The 26,393-nt window shown below is 36.0% G+C and overlaps 1 protein-coding gene across 1 annotated transcript in view; it reads right to left on the bottom strand.

The window, feature by feature from the left end:
* The window catches only part of MAGI2 (membrane associated guanylate kinase, WW and PDZ domain containing 2), a 1,613,703-nt gene extending 1,587,531 nt beyond the window's left edge, over positions 1 to 26,172 (bottom strand). Inside the window, exon 1 of the mRNA XM_090287299.1 lies at positions 25,601 to 26,172. Within this exon, the coding sequence (XP_090143425.1) occupies positions 25,601 to 25,901 (301 nt within the window). The 5' untranslated portion in view covers positions 25,902 to 26,172. The remainder of the gene's footprint in view (positions 1 to 25,600) is intronic.
* Between the last annotated feature and the right edge of the window lie 221 nt (positions 26,173 to 26,393).

Raw genomic sequence — 26,393 nt, 5'->3', positions numbered from 1 at the left:
TTTGTGTCTTGTTTATCCATGATAAAAACAATAATAGAAGTAGATTGTGTAGTTATATGAAATATGGCCTATTTATAAGTTCTACATATTACACATCTATGTAAATATCTCCAAAACCAAATCCACATAAGCAATGCTTCATAAGCTAAGGATCTATTTTATCATTCACAAAAGTGCTTCTACACCTTTCAAAAATTTTTTCCTTAACAGAACAACTTCCAATATACAATACATTTTGAACAGAAACATTGTACTATAAGTCTTATTGATGTCAATAAATAAAATACAATGTTTTATATGTATATCTTAGCAAAATTTACAATGTTTCTGAAAAAATATTTCTGCTCCCTGCCTTAAATAGAGTTTTGTGTTATTTTGGGGGAAAACTTAGCAAAAAGTGCAAAATAAAAGTTGAAAAAATTCTATATAAATTTATCAACAAATCTTATATTTTCACATATATTAGAATTGACTTTTCTCTAATAATAGTAATAATAAAATAATATCATTGAATACAGAGCCAAAGTCTGCCAAATTAATGATGATTCAGTAGTTGGCTTCAAAGGTTATTTTTAAGTTATTTTTTTTAATGGGAGTTATATCTTAAAACAAAATTATCAGTTGAAAAGATGGTGTTAGCTAACAATAAAAGAATGTTTCCATCAATGACCACTATTCAGAAAATCAGAAAATTGTGTTTTGTTTTTAGGCTAAATGGATTCAAAATGAAAGAAAATAATTTTCTAAGGGGACAAGCATGATATTTATTATAAAGAATACATATGTACCTGATGTAAATTCTTATTTGCTAAATAGGAAACTTTAGGTTTAACTTTTTAAATATTCTATTTGAAATGTTTAAGTGAGCATCAATAATTCAGTCTCCTGCATTTAGTCATTCCTATACTTCATAGTGGTAAAATGAGTGTTCATAGAATTTTTAGTTAACTTTGGCAATTAGGATTACATGAAAACAAGTGACAAAAAGGGAACTTCACAAAGTCAGCATCTAATGTGATGCCTTTATTGACCTTATTCTTCCCTCCTGCTGAATCCTCGAGTTCCTATTAAAGTTTCAGGATGAATTTATTATAATTAATTAAGTTCTTAGAAGTTCTTATCAAATCCTTTGTGCCTTTGGAAATGAGGAAAAACTATTATTTTGGCATAAAGTTATAAAGAAACATAAGGAAAAAAGCAGCCTATATGAACCAATTTCTTGATTGCTACTCAATTGTCAGTTCTACAGTCTCAACATACACAACTATTTGTGGGCCCCAGGCACAGATAAGAAAAATACCTAAGAGTATCCACAATAACCCCAAGTATGTAATCAGGAATCTAACTTACATATTGTTTATATGATGTATAGTAACACATATGTGTTTATAATTTCTACTTTTTCATATATTTCTTTTCTTTAAAAAAAAATAATTTCTTTATTTTTAGAGAAAGGGGAAGGGAGGGAGAAAGAGAGGGAGAGAAACATCAACATGTAGTTGCCTCTCATGTGCCCCGATCTGGGGACCTGGCCTACAATCCTGCCATGTGCCCTCACTGGGAATTGAATCAGCAACCCTTTGGTTCACAGGTGGGTGCTCAGTCCATTGAGACACACCAGCCAGGGTCTTTTTCAAATATTTCATGTGCAAGGAATCTCACAGAGCTCAACAAATACAAATCTATCTTCCCTCTAGCTTCTCTAACAGTAAAGGACAATGGCCTGATTATATCAGTGGCAAGGAAACAGTGTCCTCCATACTATGTCATAGTGTTCAAGTGTGCCCTGCACACACTTAGGTTTATCTCTGCAACACTAAAGAATGCCAAAATCAATTTTAAAGTGCTAACTCCAAATATTAATAAATTATTTCTGCAGTTAAGACTGATAAGCTTGAATGTTAGCTTGAGGAAATAGCCTATTCTTTTTTTCCCATATATATATATATATATATATATATATATATATATATTTATATATATATAAATTTTTTTTTTTTTTGCCAAACTTCACTCAGGCTGGAAATAATCACAATAATTGGAACCAGCAGAAGGAAATAGCTGATGCTGCTAGGCAAGATGAAATAAATCTGCAACTCAAGTAATACTAAAATAAGCTTCGCATGAGCATACTAGAATGAAAAACCTGAAATAAGACAGTTCTTTGGAGCCGAATCCCCAAGTTTACATTTTACAAGTAGATATATTTTAGAAATGCAATATTTATAATGTATCTGGATGCCACTGAATGTAAACAAAGAGCAGATTTATGTCAACTGTAGCAGTAACACTAACAATTTCTTAAAGGAAAGAAAGAAAACAAAAAAATGTTTGATTTCTGAAGAAAAAATATTCACATAAAGTGATATATAATAAACTTTCAAGTTCACAACATCATGCTTGTTTTAAAAATTCAGAAAACATGAAAACACTGCTAGGGGAATTTCAATTTTTTGTCATTGTAAACTTCGATTGCTCTTATCTATTAACACAATTCCACTATAGTGTTTTTATGGTTGCCAGTGTTGTAAGCTATACAATATTTAGAGAGCAGAATAAGAAATATTATAACATTTCTAAGATGCTTATGATTTTAGCCTGAAAATTAGCAGTTATTTGGAAGTGTTTGCATCATTCTAAGATGGAAAGAAGAAAAAGAAATGAATGCTATTTCTATCTGAAGTTTTGAATCTTTGAAAAGGGAAATGGAACTAGAAAAGTAACACATTTGGGTACTGTAAATGTCTGCTTTACAGTTTGGGGCACTTACCTACGGAATTGGTTTCTTAATCTGTAGACTCTGTCTTACTCTGTGTTAGCAATATGGCAAAGCTGGTAAGAGTATGGGCTTTTATTTAGTACTGAGTGACATTGGGCAAGCTAAGTGACCTTGGCAAGCTAAGTGACCTTGGGCAAGTAATGAAACTATGCTTCAGTTGCTCATGTTTAACTGTGATGATCAATATCACTTGCCTCATAGAGTTAATGTGAATCTTAAGTGTAATTAAATGTGAAATGGGACTTTTCTTATTTTCCTGGAATATAGCAAAGGCTTCAAAACTGAGGACAATGGGAAAAAAGCAAATTATCAACCATATCCATGGTAAAACCTGTCCAAAGACTAGCACTTCCAATAGCCTAGATGAGAAGACTAAATATTTGAAAACAGATTATGTGAAAAAAAAAGTCTCTTGAAATGATCCTCCTCAAGAGGGCTGGCTGCCTGCTGGATGAAGAGGACAGATAGCAACAGAGAGAACCTAAAGGTGCAATGTAATGGGCAGGAGCTGATAGCAGAATTACAAGTGGTAAGGTTTGCTGCCCATTGCCTCTGTCAGGACATGCTACAGTAGACACAGTGGGGTATGCAGAAGGTGAAGAGGAAACTAGAATATCTTTGAAGAACATATGTGATTTACAACAGAAAGTCAGCAACTGGATTCCTGACTAGAGAACACATAGGGGCAGATGTAAATAAACTGGAAAAACAAGTCTTTGTTCCTTTATCCTTGTTCCTCCTCCTTCCTTGCCTGGACTTCCTAAGAGACACATATAGGTGTGCTTGAAGGTGTGCAGTTGGGGCAGCGGGAAGGAGGGGGGAGGTGGAGCAAACAAGCAAAGAAACAGTCACACTAACCTCTCTTATTCTTGGTTTTCAGAGTTTATGATAGAGACTGAGCTCAAAAGCAAAAATAAATGGGACTACATCAAATTAAAAAGCTTTTGAACAGCAAAGGAAACCACCAACAAAACAAAATGAATGGAAGGAGATATTTTCAAGTCATATATTTAATGATATCCAATATATATAAAGAACTAATATAACTCAACATTAAAAAACAATCCATTAAAAATGGGCGGAAAATCTGAAAAGACATTTCTCTAAAGAAGACATACACATGGCCAACAGACACATGAAAACATGCTCAACATCACTAATCATCAGGGAAATGAAATTGAAAACCACAATGAGATATCATCTGACACCTGTTAGAATGGTTATTATCAAAAAGACAGTAAAAAACTAGTGAGGATGTAAAAAGAGAACCCTTGTACATGCGTGGTGGGAGTGTAAATTAGTGCAGCCACTATAAAAAATAGTATGGAGATTCCTCAAAAAAATAAAAATAGAACTGCTATATGACCTGGAATTCCACTTCAGGATATTTACCAGAAAAAAATGAAAACATTAATTTGAAAAGATATATGCATCCCAAATATTCAGGCAGCATTATTTTCAATAGCCAAGATATGGAAGCAACACAGGGGCCCACCAATCATAAAATGGATGTAGAACATGAAGGTGTATATATACACAATCAAATATTACTCAGCCATAAAACAGAATGAAGTCTTGTCATTTGCAACAACATAGATGGACCTAGAGGATATTATGCTAAGTGAAATAAGTCAGAGAAAGAGAAAGGCATATGATTTTACTTATATGTGGAATTTAGAAAAACAAAACATATAAACTCAGAGATATAGAGAACAAACTAATGGTTGTCGGGTTGGAGTGGAGAAAATAGGTACTAAAGGTGAGAGGATTAAGAGGCACAAATTTTCAGTTATAACATAAGTCATGGGGATGTTATGTACAGCTTAAGGAATAGAGTCAATAATATCATAATTACTTTGTATAGTGACAGATGTTTATTAGACATATTGTGGTGATCACTTTGTAAGGTGGAGATGGTGGAGCAAAAAATAGGTTTACAGTTGTGACTACTCAAAACACAGTTTATTCCTGTATTATTATTTATTAATTATTGTATTATTTTCCATACAAACTGTAAGCTTACTTTTGCCCCTCTCTGTATACATATAGAATCACTATATTGCTCACATGAAAATAATATAATATTTATGTCAACTATAATAAAAAATAATTTATTAATAAAAAACACGAGACTTCCGGCCAAGATGGAGGCTTAGACGGACATGCTCGGTCTCCCTCTACAACTAGACAGGAATACAACTACTTCAAAACAAAAGATAACTAGAAATTCCAGAAAATAAAACTACACGGAAGCCCAACGTATAAAGTTATAAACCAGCGGCGCCCTTTGGGCAGGTAGGAAGAGCGAAAGTGGGTGGTGCTGTTTGCCGTCGCACCAGGGACAGCAGCAGGGAGAACAATCCCAGCGGCAGGGAGGACAATCCCTGCTGCAGTCAAACCCTGGCGGCTTGTGACCCCAACGCTGGGGAAAGCAGCCACCACATCGCCTTGAACAGTGAGGCCCAGAGGGAGGGAGGACGGATCCGGGTCTCGTAGCGGAATAACTGTGTGAATCCATCTCGGACCCCCGCCCCCACACCAAAGCGCCACAGCGCTGCGAAATAGGTTGCGGATAGGCGCTGGTCGCTGCTCGCTGGGTTGTGATCACAAAGCACCACAGCGCTGTGAAAAAGGTTGCTGGACCACCGTCGGTCGCTGGGTTGTGATGACAAAGGGCCACAGCGCGGCGAAAAAGGTTGTGGATTGCCGCCGGTCGCTGGGTCGTGACGAGTACACAGGCACTGCCCCCTATAGCTGGCCCAAGAAAACAAAACGCATCTGTCAAAATGAGGCAGACAACTATAGAAATCCCGGTAGCACAGCTCACCAGGCAACAGATGAAGAATCTGACAGATGAACAAATAAGAAACCTGTCAGAGGCTAGGTTCAGGGCCATTGTTATCAGGTGGCTTACGGAATTAACAAAAGATCTGGAAAAAGATGAGAAAGAATCGAAAAACACTCATACTGAAAGGAACAAAACCTCATACGAGACAGATGGTGAGGAAATAAAATCCAGAGTTCAAATCAACAAACCAGAACACAGAGAAGGAACAAACAGTCAACCAGTGCAGAGAGAAAAAACAGGAAGCAAGGAAAATGATGAGAGGATCAGAAACCTCTGAGACAGCTATAAAAGGCCCAACATAAGAATCATTGGTTTGCAAGAAGGCGAAAAAGATGAACTAGAAATTAAAAAATTAAGTGAAAATATAATAAAGCAGAACTTCCCAAACTTGGGGAAGGAAATAGACTTACAGGTCCAGGAAGCACAGAGAGTTCCAAAACAACTGGACCCAGGGAGAACCACTCCAAGACACATTATAATCAAAATGTCAAAAGTTAAAGATAAAGAGAGAATCTTAAAAGCAGCAAGAGAGAAGAAAAGAATCATGTACAAAGGGGTCCCAATTAGACTATCAGCTGACTTCTCAAGGGAGACCCTGCAGGCAAGAAGGGACTGGCAAGAAATATTCAAAGTAATGAAAAGCAAAAACCTACAACCACAAATACTCTATCCAGCAAAATTGTCATTCAGAATAGAAGGGCAGAGAAAGTGTTTCCAGGACAAAACAAAACTGAAAGAGTTCATTAGATCCAAACCACTGTTATATGAGATGTTAAAGGGACTGGTTTAGAAAAAGGAGGATCAAAACTATGAAATCTAAAATGAAAACTGCATCACAAGAAACAACAACAGAAGCTGGGGAATTGAAACAAAGGCAAACTAAACAGGCAACAAGAGTGGAAAAAGAACTATAGATATGGGGAGCATATTGGGGGGAGGTCAGCAGGGAGGGGGAAGGGGGAGAGGGAGGGAGATGATATAGGAATTAAGGATCATGGTAGGAGGGAATGGAATAGACAGAGGTTGAGAAGAACTATATGCACAACTAATGGACATGGTCTAAAAGGGGGGGGACAACTGGAGGGAGGGGGGCCACCGGGTGGAGGGGAGAAGAGTGAAGGGAAATTGGGACAAATGTAACATTATAATCAATAAAACACATTAAAAAAATAAAATAAAGGGAAAGGCAGTTAAAAAAAATAAAATAAAAAACACAGGACACCTTTAAATTGAATGCAAGGTTAAAGTTTATATTTTGAGCAGACTACATATTTTTATACTCCCAAATGAGACTACTCTGAAATATGAAAGTAAAAATCAGTTAAAAAGTGTAGCAGTGAATTCTGAGAGAAGGCAAGGGTAAGTGGCCTTTGTGCAACACAGGGATTAGAGATGCTGTTCTCACTGCACACTGGAAAATCTGCTGGTAACTTTTGACTCCCTGAAAACTTAACTACTAATAGCCTACCATTGACCATAAGTCTTATCAAAAACATAAAATGTCAATTAATACATATTGTGTATGTTATCTGTATTATATACCATGTTCATACTATGAAATAAGCTAGCGAGTAGAAAATATTGTTAAGAAAATCATAAGAAAAATAAAATACATTTACAGTACTTATTGAAAAAATTTGCATGTAACTGGACCTATGAAGTTCAAACCCATGTTGTTCAGGAGTCAACTAATTATTTCTTATCTGTACCATTTTAGTCCTACCTTTTTAATAAGTTCGTTACATGAGATACTACATATGACCAGAACATACTAACTGGTCAATATAAGTGCTTATGATTATTATTATTACTATATAGTTTTATTAAATTCCCTTAAATAAATTCAGCAAGGCTATCATTGCAGGGCTAAGTTGAACATCAACTTTTAAAATCAACACTAATAACTTTAGAGAATACTACACTAATATTTAAAAATTTTTAAATATAAAAATTAGTTGATTTACCTACCAATCTTATACATCAAAATATCAAGTGGAACAAAGAAAAGGAACAATATATATTTTCAGTATAAAAATGGCTACTGTGATTTTCCTTGGCTGAATGAGCTCTTGTTTCTGATTATTCAGACAATTTAAACATATTTTTTAAAGGACGGCACATGAATACCATTTATTACTAATTTACTATGAACTACTTAATCTACCACATCTACATTTCCCTTACTTCTCAAATAGAGCAATTTTCTCTTCTGAAATAGCCTGAAACAAATCTCATCCTAAATGAAAACCTCCCTTTTGGAGCAAAAGAGTCAATTTAATTTTTCCAATAAAGAAAATACCGTATTCTAACTAAACTTCTAAGCTGCCTGTTGATACTGGAGGTCTATGGCAATGACATTCTGCTTCGGTCATTAGCAGCTAAACTCTCTTACATGTTGATGGGCAATTGACTCAGCAACCTGTCTTTTTACAGGGCTTACAGTGTTTTGAATCAAATAGATGTGGGTTAATCACTGCTAAACTGTCTAACATATAACTTTTAAATTCAACAGAAATAAATTCCTTTCATAACATTTTCAGTGTAAGGATAAAAAGGATACTGGTTAAACCAGAAAAAAATGTAATTTAAATTAATTATGACCTCTACTAATGTTCTCTGAAAGGGCTTACGTATTTTATCCCAGGGAGTGTAAGCCCCATGGTGAAGAAATAAAATAAAAATATTCACATTAAAAAAAATTAATTATGAGCAAGAATGCATTCCAGAATAAAATAGGGCATATTTTCGGAAAAAATAGTTTCAGTGAAATGACTCTAATAATGGATGGAGTATGTAATGATCACACTGCTAAAAACCTACCACAGCATAATACAGAGACTTGTAAATACATTAGAAAATAAATTATTTCAAACGTTTTAAAATATTTTCAAGGATATAACTGTAAGTTAAAATGGTTATTCTTATAATGTTTGTTATTATGGACAGAGGTTGTTAATATGTTCATTAATTTATGTATTAACTTGATTGGGTTATGTGGTTCCAAGATATTTGTCAAATATTTTTCTGGTTATATCTGTGAAGGTGTTTTTGGATGGGATTAACATTTAAACTGACAGACTGAGTAAAGCAGATTGTCTTCCTAATGTAGGTGGGTATCATCCAATCAGTTGAAGGTCTGAAAGAACAAAAATGCTGACCTTCATCCAGGAGAGAGAGAATTCTTCCTTCCTGACTGCCTTTGAATTTTTTCTTCCTTAAGATTCAAACTGAAACATTGGCTCTTCTGGGGTCTTAAGACTGGTGGCCTTTAAACTGGAACTACACCATTGGCTCTCCTGAGTCTCCAGTTTGCTGATTTACTCTGCATATGTCAGGACTTGTCAGCTTCATAACCATGTGAGCCAATTCCTATGGTAAATCAATCAGTTATTCTCTCTTTCTGGAGAACCTTGACCAATATAATGTATTTCAAATAAATCAAGTATTTCAGGGAATGACGACCTTTATCAATCAATCAGTCAATAAATGTTTTCTAAACATTCTACATGTTGTCAGGTATCATTCCAGGTATGATGGAAATATGTACAAATTAGATGCTCTCCCTCCCCTTGATGAAGTCCAGGTCTAGTGCAAGTGATATATTTGATAACTTTATTGGCAAGCCATTGTTATAGCAAATAAAAATGAGCAAATATTTTTGTGTGATAATTTAGAAAAAGGAAAATCTGGATCTAAGTCTTACATACCAATTCTAGAAAAAATAAATGCACTTGAGATATTGGAATGTAATGTATGCTGCTGTTCTTTAATTTCCAACAAAACTATACAACACGCAGTTCAAAATATTTCATACTTCATTTCTGGGACCTTGAACCAAAGAAGCTACCTACAAGAAATAATTAAAACTCTGAGTGTTCAATAAGATGGTTTTTACAACCACTGGCATTTAGGAACATTTGAATAATGTTACATGTTAGAGGAAGGCAATTCATTACAAACCTAGTTTAAATGAAGAATTTCTAGTAAAACTTAGAGAAGAGTTTGCACTTTCAGGGTTTACTCCAAATACAGCCCAAAATATCACAATGGTCAGAGTTTGGTCTCAAAATGGTGCCTCACAGAATTAAAAAGTGAGGCACTGTTTAGCTTATGCAACTTTTCAATTAGGAATAAACACATGTAGCAAATAAAGGCAGCACTACTGAAGACAGAGTTCTCCCTGTTATTATTTGTATTTGACTTGCTAATAAAATGGAAACATTATCTTCAGTGCTTAACAATGATATATTAACATTAAAAATCCATATATGATAAATATATCCCATATGATACACATTAAGAAGAACCCAATTTAAGAAGATTGGTCTGAACATTATTAAAGATGTATGTTTCCACTTCCCTCCTCCACTAAATTGTAAATACAAAGTAAAGAGAAATGAGTATGCTGGCCTATTAAATATAGGCATTCCTGAAGTTCCCATTCTTGGCCTCTTCTCATTTCAATCCTCTTCTAAGGAGACCCTAGCTCCTTGAAGGGCTACAACTACCACTGTTAAAACAGTATCACTCACCTCTCCAATCTGCAGCTCCAATAATTCTTTGAGTTCTAGATGTATGTGACCGACAATCTTTGAACATCAGAATCTTGCCATCTTTCAGTCACCTCAAACAGACTGTATTCCCTGAAACTAATCTTTCTCCACTCACTCTGTTCTATAACATCAATTGAATCAAAATGAAAAATTATGATAAAGATAAAATACAGATCATTTTATAACTAAATTCTGTTAACTACTTCTAACTCCAATGCCCAGTCTAAATTATTTTAAGTAAAAAATCAGTGATAAATAGCTCATGAACATATTACTTATTCACTAACAGCCAAAATATACTGAAAGTAACCTGCTGCTTCTTTTGCAGTTGTCAAAGACATCAATATTAAAATTCTAGAACAACCTAAAGCCATTTCCCTATAGATTAAATTTTAATCTCTACTTAATGGCATCTTCATCTCTGCTCCACACACCCACCATGTCAGAAACCTCACTCCTGTCTCCCCTTCATCCCTATATTTCACTCAGTTGAATATAAATTTGTATTTATCCTATCTCTAAGTTATCCCTCAAGTTCATATCCCTCCATTCTCACTACTAATACAAGACTTTAGGACTTGCCCTCAGTTTCTTCTCCACTCATACACACCTTAAACCAAATTTCCTTTCTGCCCTTCCCCCTAGAAACAGAAACAAACAAACAAAAAAATCCAACCATTTTGATTATGCTTCCCCCTTGTTCAAACACCTTCAGTGGCTCTTTCGATTTTCATTTAAAGTTTTTATCCCTGGTATGATTCCAAATTTCCTTTATTGAAAACCTCTCCAGGTATTCCTTTCTCTGGCCTCACTGATTTATATTTGGTTCTCTGCACAAGAGGGTAATTTTCACCTCTCCCAATTTTGGTCATACTCCTCTCCCTGCTTTCCACACTACTCCTCCTGAACTCCTCCACTAACCCCATTCACAATTTTCCATCTTCAGGTAATAATATTTCCAACTGAACTGCACTAAAAGTTTTACAAAATATTTCCACATGAATTATCTTCTTTTACTCTAACAACCACCCTGTAACACATGAGTTAACTAAGGCTCAGAGAAAGTTAATCCTCCCACAAGGAAGTGTTGGTGATGAAATTGGGACTTGAGTTTGTAAGTCCTTAAGTCCTTTTACTCCTGGATCCAAAATGTTTATATTACACTCCTTGCTTCTTCCTCCCCTTCCTGTGTGCTCTAAAAGCAGTATGTTTCTTTATGTATCATCCCATTAAAGTTCATCATTTTAAGGGTAGCTATTTAAATGACTTCCTCTATTTCTACTTTGTATTTCTGGAGGGTAGCCTCTGACCCATATTATTAATTTATTCCCAGGACCTAGCTTTAGCATATATACATTTGGCAATATTGAAAGAATAAAATATATTTATGTGACAAATACAGAAAATCAAATTCAAGTTTCTTCCATCATCATCACACACACACTCACACACACACACACACACACGCACCTTTTAGCTATGCATCTCCTTAGAATGTGTCCATTACCGTTTATTACTAAACATGCTTCCTGGAGTAGAATGCAGATGCTGTTTCCATTTTCTCACTTACTAGTCTCTCTTCAACCCTGTGACATCTGGCTTTTCTGCACCATCCTCTCCAAAAAAGTGACAACAAAGGTGACCTCCATTTTTGTTGAACGCAATGGAAATGTTACAGACGTCATCTTTATAACCATTTCTACTGTGGTTTTAAATGCTGACCACTCACTAATATTAAGACTGTTTTGTTAATAGTCTTAGCTTCCTTCCTGGGTTCCCATGACTTTTCTTCAAATATAGATGTCACAGCATTTCTTTGCTCTTTTTGCCTTTACATTTTATCATTGGATAAACTCATATTCCCCAATCTGCATGATCAGCTCCATCCACTCACTCTTATACATTTAAGACTGGCACATTCAGATATATACCACTTAAATTCTTTCCAGGTAACTCATATTAATTATATCCCAAATGGAATTACTTTCTACCCAAACCTGCTCCTTAGTTTTCTTTGTCCCTATCCAATCATATGTACTGTCTACACATTTATCATATGCCTATTTCTAGACTTGGACCCTCTTTTCCATTGCTACCATTATATTATAGTTCAGGACCTTAAAACCTCTCTTCTGGATAATTCTGTAACCTCTTTTAAAAAATAATTAATTAATTAATTTGTTCATTTGTTTATTTATTTATTTTATTTTTTTAGAGAGAGGGGAAAGGAGAAAGAGAGAGAGAGAGAAACATCACTGTGTGGTTACCTCTCACTCGCACCCCCAACTGGGGACCTGATGTGCAACCTGACTGGGAATTGAACCAGCGACACTTGGTTCGCAGGCCAATGCTCAATCCACTGAGCTACAGCAGCCAGGGCTTTTGTAGCCTCTTAATTGGTCTTCCTGCTTGAACCTTCCACCTCCTTTAAATTTCTTCACTGTCTACATGTGTTCCATGAAATGTTGCATACATTTCCTCTCACTAGGAAAACTATGAACAAATAAGACCGTCAATTCTGTTCTCAAAATCTTTTAAACATGGAAAGCAGGCTAATATAGTGATTAAATGGATTTGAATCCTTGCTCTGCTAATTATTATATGGCTTTGTACAAGTTTCTTAAACTCTCTGGACTTCAGTTTTCTTATCTGCAAAATGGGGTTAATAATACCTAACTACTAACTACCTTGTAGAATAGTATGAAGATTAAGTATATTAATATTTATCTGAAGTGTTTAGAACACTGCATGACATATAGTAAGCACTGCACAAATGTTTGATGAAAATAATTATATATTATATAATAATAATAATAATAATAATCAGTGGCTCACTCTTCAGTTTTATATTATGGTTTGGCCCACATCTAATCTCCCAAACTCTGTCTTCTACTATATATTATTATTACTGTCTATATTAAACTCCAGACTTTAGTACTTGGAAACTCTTTATCATACTCCTTGAAATGCTCTGAATCAATGCCTCCTTGCTTTGTCTGGAAGAGTTCTCCTACATTCCTTACCTGATCTTTCTACTCAAGTATTCTCTTCTCAATGAAATGTTGCTTGAAACACTAGGAGAGACCAGTTGCCCTTCTACTAGGTACAGGTCTTTTAAAACATTTATTAAACTGAAAAATTCTGTTTATAGTAATTAATAAACCAAATAAAAAAGTAATATATAATATTAGCAAACATTACATAATATATATTTTTATATGTAGTATTGAGCCTATTTCACACCCCAGGCCCTGGGCTAAGTATGTTGTAGCTAATATAAGATTTATTCCTTATAACATCTTTATGTAGTATGTTCTGTGATGATTCCTATTTTACAAAAGATGCAAGTCATATGTAGAGATGTAAAATAATTTGTTTAATTCACATCTAGTATGAGGCAGTGCTATAACTGCAATTCACATTTGTCTTGTGTCTCCAAAGCTCCATGCTCTTGACTATTACCCTGAGCTGTGAAACTCCACGGGGTAGGATCAAGATTTACACACCTTCCAACAGTCACTATTTAGCATTGTGCTTGGGACATAAGCATAATATTAACAATATATACATACAGAGTTTATGTAGCTACTTAAACTACAATTCAGGATATAGAATACTAAGAACTCCTAGCCCACAATTCTTCTCCAAAATACCTTTTATTTTGATTACATCATGGAGGTATCTTTAAAAGACAAACTTCCACATAATGACTTTTGACTCAGGTCACACAGATGTACTTCAGGATGAACTACTTAAGGGTGTAGATGGTATATTAATGAAGAGTTAATCACCTTCTTATAACCAGTAGCTAGTTAAGTACATGCTAGAGGTTAGGTTATCAATAAATGTTTGTTGAATAATTAATAACTGAAACCTAGGTCTGAAAAAATGGAATTGGAACATTTTTGCTAAGTCAGTTTATAATTATATACACTCCTGGATTAATGGCACAGACATTTGTAAACACTATATTCAAAAATATTTCAACTTGGTTTTGGCATACATTGAGGGTATATTTTTGTAGCTGATCTTATTTCTTAATTATGTTTCTACATAGTTAACTTCAGAATGGTTAAAATTTTCTGGAATTTAAAACAGAAATCTAACCATAGCGATATTGAATGAAGTAATGAAGATATGTCTAAAATTTAACCAAGTTTATGTAAGAAAACAATACATCCTGATTTATTCTTTAAATATTCATATATTTCTCTTTTTGAAAAATTTTCACCAATGCCCTCCAAAACAATAAACTAGGAATAAAATACAAATGTTTATACCATTTTACAGTAGTATGAATCAGAAGATTTACTGCAAAAGAACAGAAAACTCAAACTAAACAACTTCCCCTATCTTGTATACTGTTACCTCAATAACAAGAAGTCCTGAGATAGGGCTAGTTTTGGGTTCATCATTTTAGCAGTTCATCAAGGGACCACTAGTTTTTTATCACCCTGTTATGCCTTTCTCAACCTATTGACTAACTCTCTTCATGATTGCAAGATGGTTATACAAGTATCTTCCAGTTTTCAAAAGTTTGTATTTTGCCACCTCACTTTCAGGAAAGACTCGTAGATTAATACCAGCTTTCACTACCTGAAAGAAATCCAAAGACATTTTCACTTTTACAAAAAAAAAAAAAAAAAAAAAAAAAAAGGGGGGGTGCAAAGCAAAAATGAAATTCACTGTTTGTTTTTCAGCCAGTTGTTATAGAGATAGCATGCACCCAGAGAAGCAAGAGTGGCACCACCAAGCTCCTTCCCTGGGAGCTATACTCAGCATCTCAGCAACAAGACACCATAGCTTTGAACTGTGTCTGTGAGCTTCTGTGCTTTAACTCAATTTATTCTGTGCATCCATTAATAAGATATATCTGAGAGTATCAGAAAAGCCTAGAAGAGCTCTTAAGGGTTTACACTTAGCATAAAACTAGACATAATTAAGTGTTTCAATAGTGATGGATTAAATAGACAATGTGCATGAACTGAATTTTGGGTCTGGGAATACTGAAAAAATTTTCCATGTAAATTAATATAATTGCTTCTTAATCTCGCACCTTTCAGTTTACAAAAGTTATCACAGAAACCCTCTGCTTTTGGAGAATGGGGGAAACCTGTAGTTGCTCCAGGAATCATCGTCATGTGCAGCAACTTTCACAGACAGAAAAGTGAATACAGTATTCCCTCACTTATCGTGGGTATTACATTCTAGGACACAGCCCCCCCGCGAAGTAGGAACCTTAAAATTATTCTACACTCTTAAACCCATGTAACTTTAACAACATACGTATACAGTACCGCAAAATCCCACGATATAGTGAAAAATCCACGATAAATAATTAAATACAATATTTTTTAAAATCCCACAATACAGTGAGGCCGCGATAAGTGAACCACAATATAGAGAGGGACTACTGTAGATCTGTTTGGGATTTTATTTTAAGAACTAAAAGAGGTCTCAGAAGGTCCCCAAGGGCTTCACATTACTTTACATTTCTTAGAACTGGGTTTTAAGACATTTCCTAACAAAATCACTGGCAAAGAAATGGAATTATCTTGCTTGATTTAGACTAGTCTAAGTTCATCCCTTGGGAAGAGGCCGACCTGATATAAAACACATGGCATAACAGCACACCAACATGTGGATACTTGAACAAAACTGGCCTTCTGTAAGAAAGGGGAGAAGGAGAAATACATTCCAAGTAGGCAACCAACAATATCTCTAATAACTTGGTGGCTTTCTGAAGTCTGTCTGAAAGCATATTCAACTGAAGCAAAGCATATCCTTATTCAATGCTAAGAAAATCAATTTCTCTAAGGATAAAGTGTGTTGTATGCTCTTAACACTAGATAATGAAGATTTTCCAATTAATTTTAAAAGGGAGATTTGAGATAAGAATATAAAAGGTCATTTTCTTGATTCATACAGTAGGTGAGCATATTATTTGGGCTATCAAATATATCATTAAATTTAACCTAGTTTCTATGGTTTTATGATATACATGCACTTTATAAATTCATATACAGTGTTACTCTATAGTAAATTAATTTGATGTATGGAAAATGGCTTTAAATTTAAAACATTAATGATTCAAAATATTATATTTTCTATTTCATAACAAAACCTCTTAGGTTCCATGCTAATTAAACTTAACTTTTTCTAGACATTTTTGATTTCTTAGTAGGTAATACCAGTACCTGTATTTTAGCTAAACAATTTTAAGTCAGGCATTATTTAGTCGTCGTCGTCGTCGTCGGCAGCCGTCCATCTCGAGAGACGATGGTGTAGCTTCTTAAGAGTCTATCTGCACCGCCGAGAATGGCTGTGCTGTCCGACTCGGGAGTGACACGGTATCTGTCTCCTCCCGTGTTGAATCGACATCTTGTGATGACGCTGGAGTGTCCTCTCCAGTGAAGCTGAAGCTACAGAGCCTGGGCAGGGTGATATGGAGGGTCTGCTGTTGCCCATGCAGCAGACCCCCCCTCTCTTCGCAGCTGAAGGGTCCAAGGGAAAGACGGAGTCAATACAGCTTGGCTTCAGGTGCGCCGCAGGAGTTGCCGGTGTTGACTACAACGTCAAACCGCCTTAGGGACTCCGGCTCCGGATATTCTGTCGGGGTTTACTCCCTTAGCCTTTCCCCTGAAGAGGTATGCCGCAAGGCAGCGGAGGTTTTTTGGAGTCAGAGTTTTCCTTCTCTGATGTGCCCTGACTGGAAGATCGAACCAGCGACACTTAGCTCGCAGGCCGACGCTCAATCCACTGAGCCAAACCAGCCAGGGGTAGGCATTATTTAGTCATGCGCTGCTTAATGACATAGATATGTTCTGAGAAACATGTTATTAGGCAATTTCATCATTGTGTGAATGTTATAGATTCTACTTACACAACCTAGATGGTTTAGCCTCCTACTATAATTTTATGTGCTATACTTTTACATGACTGGATACAGTTGGTTTGTTTACACCAGCATTACCATGAACATATGAATAATGCTTTGCACTACAACATTATGACAGCTACGACATCACTAGGTAATATGAACTTTTCAGTTCCATTATTATCTTATGGGGCCACGGTCATATGTGCCCGCCATCATTAGTGAAACATGATTTGTGGCACATGACTGTGACTTATTTAAATTAATACTTCTTTGAAATGCAATATACCATATATTCATAGCATGTTGTATCCAGTTCTCTCATTCTACTTCAACACATCTAAACCAATAAAAGTTTAAACCACTCTACAAATGTGTTATCAAGTTCATGAATTAGCATGCCCCTCATCTTTGCTCATTCTTTTGTTACATTAACATTAGGACACTATCTAGGCACTATGTAATCCACTAGCCACTTGGCATTGCAAATAAAAATAACCAAAATTCAAACTACTAAATCTGACCTCTTATTATTACTTATTAATTAATATGTATCAAATATAGAAATCTCTTGGATTTCTCATTATCAGAGCTAATTAGGGTTAAAATACTACTCAGTTGAAAATTAATAGGTGACTGTCATGCTTTCCAGCTAGATTTCTCACACATAGAAAAATTTCATGTAACTCTTTCCATAAAATAAAACTGTATCCTCACATGCATAAATGCCTTTCTGGGACTTTTGATTTAAAGGCTGGCATTGAACTCTAGCATTTGAAAAATGTGTGTGTGTGTGTGTGTGTGTGTGTGTGTGCCCACACACAGGTGTGTATGTGTATGTGTTCCATGTATTAAGAAGCAAACAAATTTGATGTTAGAATGACTCTCCCGCACTGAAATGAAGAAAAGGAAAGCATAGGTAATTCCAACAAAAAGTCCAGCTATAGATAATGTTTCAGAAAAAAATACAAGAAAGAATATTTTGTTCTTTCAATTGCAGATGTGTAAGAACATCTTGATAACATTCTTGCTCTTCCAGAGGAAGACCAACTTCTTTCTGTCTCTCTAAACTCCAGTCCCAATGCCAACAAAATGGCCACCCACTAAGCACCTAGACTTGCTGGAAAGATAAGATTACAGCTCTTCATGTTCAGGTGATTTGGGAGATAAGCCAAGACTTTGGGAAGTTTTAATAACACTTTTAGCCTAAATTCCTGCTATTTTTAAAATAAACTATCTAATTAAGAGTTGCTTTAATACCTTTATAGCACCAACTGCAAAGAAAGGGAAAACTTGGGTCAACTATGGACTGATTAGAATGCTTCACAGATGCAACTTTGGACATTTTATATCTGTGAAATTTTCTCATATTTGTAATCCAGCTAAAATTTTGACAAGCTAGGGTATATCCTTATATTCATATAGATTCCAGCTAAATATGTAGGTTCTTAAGAACAACAACACAGACTACTAGGATAAGCAACACTACTCACCTGTACAATCAAAAATAATTATTAATATATATATATGTATATATATAATTGTTTTTTGCACTTAAAATTTTTACTCTGACATTCTCTGTGATCTCTTAAGTGACAATTTAAAGTGAAAACAGCTTTTATGCTACCCATAATCCATTGTAACACTGGGGACACATGTTTTAAGAAACTTCTTCAAACACAATATAATGTGAAAAGTAGATAAATAAAGTATACATTTTTTAATTAAACAAATTTGCTTCATTCTATTTCATTTCACAGTCACTTAATAAAATCCATGGTTAATTATGAAAGTATCTCTGATTCCATATGCATGATTTCACTAAAGACAGTTCAAGGGTTCAAAAAATATTTCTCACAAATTTTATCATTAGAAAAATCTATATCTTCCTTATACCTTCACATTACAAAGAGTTTATTTTCCTTCTGTCACATGTATGTTTTGAGTGAGTATTGGATATATGATGACTGCCATGGTTTTCATAGTTATTATTCTGTAAAAAATGTAAACCAAAGTAACTGAAAATGACAAAATTTGACAAGAATTTATGTAACAATTACAAGGAGAAATGTTTTCCAAAGTTGAGCAATCCATACAATTATTTTAAATATTAAAATCTATGTTAAAATATCCACTCATTGGACTACTAGATCTTTGAAAGTAGATTAATTGGATGCATTTGAGTTAATATTCAATCAGTTTTCAGAAAAGGGAAATTTTGCCTTGGTGGGGTGACTCAGCTGGTTGGAGCATCATCCTGTGCACCAAAATCTTGGATCCTTGGTCAGTAAGTACACATACCTAGATTGCAGGTTCAGTCCCCATCAGGGTGCTTACAGGAGGTAACCTATGGATGTTTCTCTCTCTCTCTCTCTCTTCCCTTCCTCCCTCCCTTCCTTTCACTAAACTCAATAAACTTATCCTCAGGTGAGGATTTAAAAATAAAAAAGGAAATCTTTTCTGTTTCTTTTAAATTATATAAAAGAGTTAATACTATTTTTTCCATTTTTTAATTGTTCTATTACAGTTGTCCCATCTTTCCCTAATTGCTCTCCCCTGCCTTGCCCACCTCCCACCTCTCCCACAGTCAGTCCCTACCCTATTATCCATAGCCATAAACTTAACACAATTTTTAAAAATTTTTAAAGAAAATTAATCTCCAAATGAAGTATTTTATAAGAGTTGATAACATGATAACGAAACGCAATAATGGAAGCAATTATTAATTCCCTGTGATGGTATGAGCATTTTACAGCAGTTTTTAGCAGATGCATATCCCTATGCAAGCATTCAATAATTATAAACCTATCACTAAGTTGTCTATCTAACACTGTAATTTATTTTTATTACAGGAAATATTACATCAGTCCTTACTGGAGACAAAAGAGAGGAAGCTGGGAATGTAGTGGAATAAATAATTTTTAAAAGTCACAATACTAAGAAAATTGTAAGTCTCTATCTCATGCTTCTTCTTATGATAAATAGCCAAATTGTAGTTCAGAAAGGTTTATAAAAATTAATAGCAGAAACTGGATCTTCAAGGTGGAGGTTTCTATTGAATTCTAAAATGGGATTAATCCAACTAAAATGCTAAAATTCCGGGGGGGGGGGGGGCTGGTGGTAGATATATTGGCTACTACTTCTTGAAAGTATTAATACAGAGAATTATTTATGTTGAGCTACTTATACCCTCACAAATGCAAAGTAATCTTGATAAATTTTGATGTAGTTTTCCTTATTATACATGATTGACTGTGAACATTTGTGAATTTTTTTGTTATTTCTCTTCTCTATGAAGTACTGGATTTTTACCTGTGAAGTAAAAATTCTGCCCTAAAACATGACACTGGTATCTAAATGTAGCCACATGTAAGAAGTATAAATAAATTCCTAAACTTAAAATTAGTGAATTCTAATAGCATTTCTACACTTGTCAAGTCTAGAGTAAATGATTCAATATATTCACCAACTGTTAGGAGAAAAGATTTAGGTACAAAGGGAATAAATTACTAGATGAATATAAACTATGGTTAAAGTATAAAATAAATATAAAACAGCAGATCTTTTACATAAAAAGAGCATCAGTGGAAGTTTTCTTTTTTCTTTTATTTTTTGGTTTTTCAATTACAGTTGTCCCATTTTTCCCCCATTTTTAAAAGGTGAAAATATGTTCCATTCCACTTAACGGCGTTACTCTTCATATTAATGCTTTTCAAAGTAAAGCATTTATTTTACTTAGAAAAACCTCAAGAATATTACTTGAAAATTACTCATACTATTAATTACTCAATCATTTCATATTTTTCAGGTGGTCTTCAATTAAAAGTAAAATATCTTGAAAGTTAAAAAACATTTCAATATGTCACTAACTCAAAATAACCAATAAGTTCAGAATAACATTTACATAAGGCTTATCTGCCAGACACTACATCATTTAAATGAATGACTTATTTAATATTCTCAAGGTAATATTACTACCCCAGGCTGGATAACTTGCTTATGTAAACAATACTAAGTGGTATACTCAGGATTCACACCCAGGCAGTCTACTTTGGAGACTGTACATTTAACCACTAATCTATTCCATCTCTAAAAAAATAATTCAGCCAGGGTCTGCAATGCTCTTTGAAAGCCATTGTTTTCAAGCAGTCATGGTCATTGAATGCGAACACTTTATATTTATTATGAAAGTAAATGTGTGAGTTTCAAGCAACTACAAAGAAAAATGAGTATAATAAATATGTTAAAAGATTGCACAATATAATTGTTAAGAGCAGAGACGATGGCACTTAAATAACTTTAGTTATAATTTTACCCTGAGATTACTCTCAGTCTAAACAAACAGATAAAAAAGCTAACAGTAAGTTTAACATTCAAGGTCATATCATTTAAATTATGTACATATAACAAAAACTACAGTAGCATTCCCCATAAATTATATCCAAAGTTAGTTGTCTCATTAACCTTGTTCTGAAACATTAAAAATAATTTATTCTAAAATAATTAACTGATCAAATTGTTTAACCAATTTTATTACTGGTCAATAAAGTTCACATAACTTAAATTTCAATGGAGAAAAGTTAATCTTTATTGAAGAAAATTTGACATAATTTGTTTTTACATTTCCAAATAAAAAAAGAAGCATACAGGTTTAACTCTATGATACTAGCCTGATGTCAGTCAAAACAATGCACGACTCAATAAATGTAGATCTACTTTCCTTTGAAGGCATCTTTGAAAGGATCAATATGAGAGAAAGCAATGTACATCTTCTCCAGAACTGAATTAAAAAGGCCTTATTTCACCCTTCTTCCACATGGGAAGAATTAGAAAATATTTTGTCTTTTATTTTCCAGTGTGAGATCCTAAATGGGCCAATAAGTCCAGGATATCTAGGTCCCCCCAGGTGGTATTAGATGCAGTAGTAGCCATAGTATAAGAAATGTAGGACACAGTGATCTATATAGCTGACTTTTGTGAACTCTAGTGGTAGCAAATGAAGAAAAAGAAAGGAAGAAAGAAAAAACCTTTAGCACTCCAGCTAGATCTCAAAATCACTCAACTGGGTCTGCTGCATTAATGAGATAACAGAATAGAACAATTGATTTAGAATTAAATACTTTGGTGAAAAGGTTTATTATTATAAACTAAAAATCCATAGTTTATAAAAAATAAATGGATGTGACAAAAAATATTATTGTCTCACCACTCTGGATTAAAATAATTTTAAATTAAAAAGTGAATCCTCTGCATTGGCCAGGTTGCTCAGCTGTTCAGAGCATCATTCCATGCATAAAAAGGTTGTGGGCTGGGGTTCAATTCCTGATCAAGGGCACAAAACTAGGTTGCAGGTTTGATTCCTGGTCAGGGGTATGAGGGGTAAGGGAGGCAACTAGAGGCAACTGATCAATGTTTCTCTCTCACATCAACGTTTCTCTCTCTCTCTCTCTCTCAATCATTTTTTAATGCAATTATATCTAGTGCACATTTCATAATATTTGTTATTCAAATGCCTGCTTTTCTTTGCAAAATATGCCTTAGTTTAACTGTTTTATATGTAGTTTCTATGTAATATCCAATGTTTGAATGAATATGAAAAAATCAATTATCTCATTAATATTTTAAAAATACAACTACTAAACAAACCATGTTTAAGTTTTTCAGCTATACTAGTGTACTGTCTCTCTAGAAATAAATCTACCAAGCCAAAAGTTTATACATACTTTTTCAGCAAGTGAAATCTGTAGTGAAACCCGAGACACTCGGGCACTATATCTCAGGTGCTGAAAATTATTACTTTGCTTATAATGGTAAGTAAAATAAGAATTTATTAGTTGACAAGGGAAAGAGTGATTTCAACAACAAATATATATGAATCACCTTACTTAGAAGAATAAAAAAGTTTTATTTTCCACAAAAGCTAAAATATTTTATTTATTTATTTATTTATTTATTTATTTATTTATTTATTTATTGGTCAGTAGTGTGACTCAGGAGGTCAATCAGGCTCTTGTGAGGGCTCTGTGAACACCATTACCAGCATCAATCATCAGTGACCCAATAAAGGCTGGAATTGCAGGTTAATACAGAATGAAAAGAACTTTTCTCCTAAAATATCACTTAATATGCATATATTCCAAGGAGTTTGAAAAGCAATAATCTTCCAAATAAAATATAATATAGAAGTTGAGTGATCATGGGCTACCTTGGATAGAATCATGGAAAGATTTAAATAACTAGTTCAAGTACCCCTTTTACATAGGAATCCATGGTATACAGTCACTTTGGCCTCTTCATAAACACCTACAATGATGGGAGTCTTATGGATTCATAATACTGCCCACAGATTTTTTGAAAGCTCTGTTATAAACCTCATCTTCTTAATAAAGATAAAGATTCTTAATCCTTGAAAAATTCCTATAAAATCATCTTAGTTTTTTCCTGTAGAGTATCAAAGGATGGTCAGAGTACCTTTTCTTACCTGATAGCTTTCCAATTTTTAATGATAGCTTTCACACCCTCACCTTTACAAGTTAAATCTTTCTACTGGATTTTACAGAAGTTATCTACAATACTCAGTAATCTCCCTTTGTTTTATGGACACATTCTTGTTGCTAGGGTTATATTTTGCCAAGGTCCATCAAAAAGTGTAGTGCTCAAAATAAATACAACATTTAAATGTGTTCATCATTGCCAACTATAATAGGACAACCACCTCCCTCATTAGGATACTATAATTAGTCAAATTTAACAATGTGTTAATTTTGTAGCCACTTTCTACTACAAATACCAAGCTTGTTACCCACAAAACCATGGTCTTTAATTGTCTAGTGGATTTCTTGGACTCAAACCAGAACTTTACATTTGTATCTAATACTTTAAGACAGTATTATGACATTAAATATGTTAACATGACTCCCTATATTTGAGCCTCTGGTATGTCATCTTGAAAAACAGTAATCTACTCTATTTGTCTTCCTACCTAACTCATACTCTTCAGTTTCACACACTATTGAGCAATGTTGACCTTCAAATCACTGTTCACATTAGCCTTTCTCAAGTCATCAGTTAATACTCAAAAATCTCCAATGAAACACGTTCTTGTAAGACAATTAAGAAATTTTGCCTGAAATGTTTTCACTTGTATACTTTTAAAACTGGTTTTATAGAGAACATTTCCTTAGGAGTGTTTCTTGAAAATTAAGTAATTGTTCAAAATACAGGCAATGATATATGCTCAATTCCATCTTTGCCACAGGGCAAACAATGTAACACCTCCAACAAACATATACATTGATAAGATTATGCACGTATACACATACCACACATGAAATGTGCACGTGAGCTATAAACATATGCAATCACATATGGAAAACAAAGGTACGCTACTTTAAAGCTGTCCTCTTTACAAGAAACTTTTATCTCATTCTTCCCTCTTTCAAGACCGTAATTTTCTTTCAAGCAAAAATTAAATTAGTGCGAGTTCTGCAAGATCCCAGTCTCCCTAAGTCCCCATCACAGACTTCAATTCAAATGAAGTTCATCTGTGTGGCAAGCCCGAGTTTCCATCGAACTCCTCCTCAGAAACACGACCTCCTTCCCCCAATACGAATCCAGAGAACTGTGCAACCACAGAGGACTTCCACTCAAAGAGGGCAACTCGTGGGTAGAGTACATTTGGGTAGCCACTTCTCTCCTCCCCAAACTCCGACACTAGAACCCTTCCTTGTGCTGCGCCTTCTTTGAGAGTCTGCTCCTAGGGGCCAGCTCGGGTTGAGCGCCGGGGTTAGTCAGTGCGCACGTGATGCGCGGTGCCCACATGACACGACTGTGAGCGGGGGAGGGGGCAGAGGAGTGAAACGGGAAAAGTTAAGGAAGATCAGTGAAAGCTCCCAAAGCAAGCAGTCTTTTCCCTTCTTCTTCAAGTAGTCGCTCAGGGATCCCTTTGGAACCGCTGAGGATCAAGGCATCCACAAGGCATCCACGGTCCGCCTTCCTAAACGGGATTGGGGGTGGGGGGCATAGTTCTCCTCTCCCTCCGGCCACCTTCGGCTCCTTTCCACCCGGCTGTTGATGCCGCTGCACCCTCAAGTTGCTTCTTTCTTCCTTTTCTCCCTCCCTTTTTTCCCCTTACTTTCCTTCTTTCTTTCTTTCCTTCCTTCCTCTCTTCCTTCCTTCCATCCTCCCTCCCTCCCTCCTTTCCCTGAAAGCTCTTCATCCACTGCGGGCGATGCCACTGACGCACATTCAATTTGCCCCGGGAGCTTGCTCGCACCTTTGAGGTCAGACAAGGCCGAGCACCTTCCAAAGGGGAAGGTATAACTGCGCAAACAAAGTTGCACACCACACCGAAACCTGCCCTCCCTTCCACTGAGCCCCCCGTTCGCATCCTCCGCAAAGCTCACTTGCTCTGCCGCTACTCTCTCGACCTCACCCCACCACCGTGCAACACACCCCCTTGCAAGCGAGCCCACCCTTCCATTGCCCCGCGCTTGGAGCGGTCCAGCCGCCTGGCAGAACCCCGAGCAAGCCGCTGCGCTCACCTTGCTTGACACACTTGAGCCGGAGGGGGTCCTTGCAGTGTTTGATCACGGCCAGCACGTCCCTGATGGTGAGCCCTGCCACAGGGGTCTCATTCACCTCCAGGAGCAGCTCCTCCGACACCAACTTGCTGCCGCTCTCATAGGCCACCTTGCCGGGCTTCACCTCCCCCAGGTAGGGGAACTGTCCATTCTCGGCGCCCCCTTTCAGTTCAAAGCCCAGCTGGCCCTCCGGGTTCCTGCCAATGACACTCTCATGGACTTTGCTAGTCCAGTGGCTTTTCTTTTTCAAGCTTTTGGACATGGCAGTGGGGCGAGTCGCCTCAGCTTCTGAGGGGTTCCTCTGGGGTAGGGGTGTTGGCGGTGAGAGAATGAGGATGGAGGAGCCAGGGGGCCAAGAGGTGAAAAGAGAGACTTTGCCTTCCTTCCCTCTCTGTTCCGTGCTTTCCCTCTTCTTTGGATGGAGTGTGGACGAGGAAGGGGAAGGATGAGAGGGACGGCTGGGCAGAGGTAGGAGAGCTTGGGTGAGGTTGTGCTGTCCCTTGAATGACACTCAAGGCTGTGGCCCCGCAGCAAAAGGGAGCTGTGGTGGTGGTGGTGGCGGCGGAGGCGGCGGCGGCGGCGGCGGCAGCGGCGGCGGCAGCCTGTGAGAGCAGTAGCGGAGCTGGTGAGCGGGTGGGGTGGGGGTGGGGAAGAAGGGTAGGGATGCCGGGGGCCACTCCTGCGCGGTGCGAGTGGGAGCACGCGCGCGCGCGCCTGGGTGTGTGGCGTTAGCTGATGTCCATGGCAGCTGCAG

This window comes from Furipterus horrens, unplaced genomic scaffold (assembly GCF_987537825.1).
Source record: "Furipterus horrens unplaced genomic scaffold, mFurHor1.1.pri manual_scaffold_9, whole genome shotgun sequence".
In the NCBI taxonomy this organism is placed as follows: Eukaryota; Metazoa; Chordata; class Mammalia; order Chiroptera; family Furipteridae; genus Furipterus; species Furipterus horrens.
The sequence above is the reverse complement of the archived record's forward strand: the minus strand, read 5'-3'. Positions and strand labels throughout refer to the sequence as shown.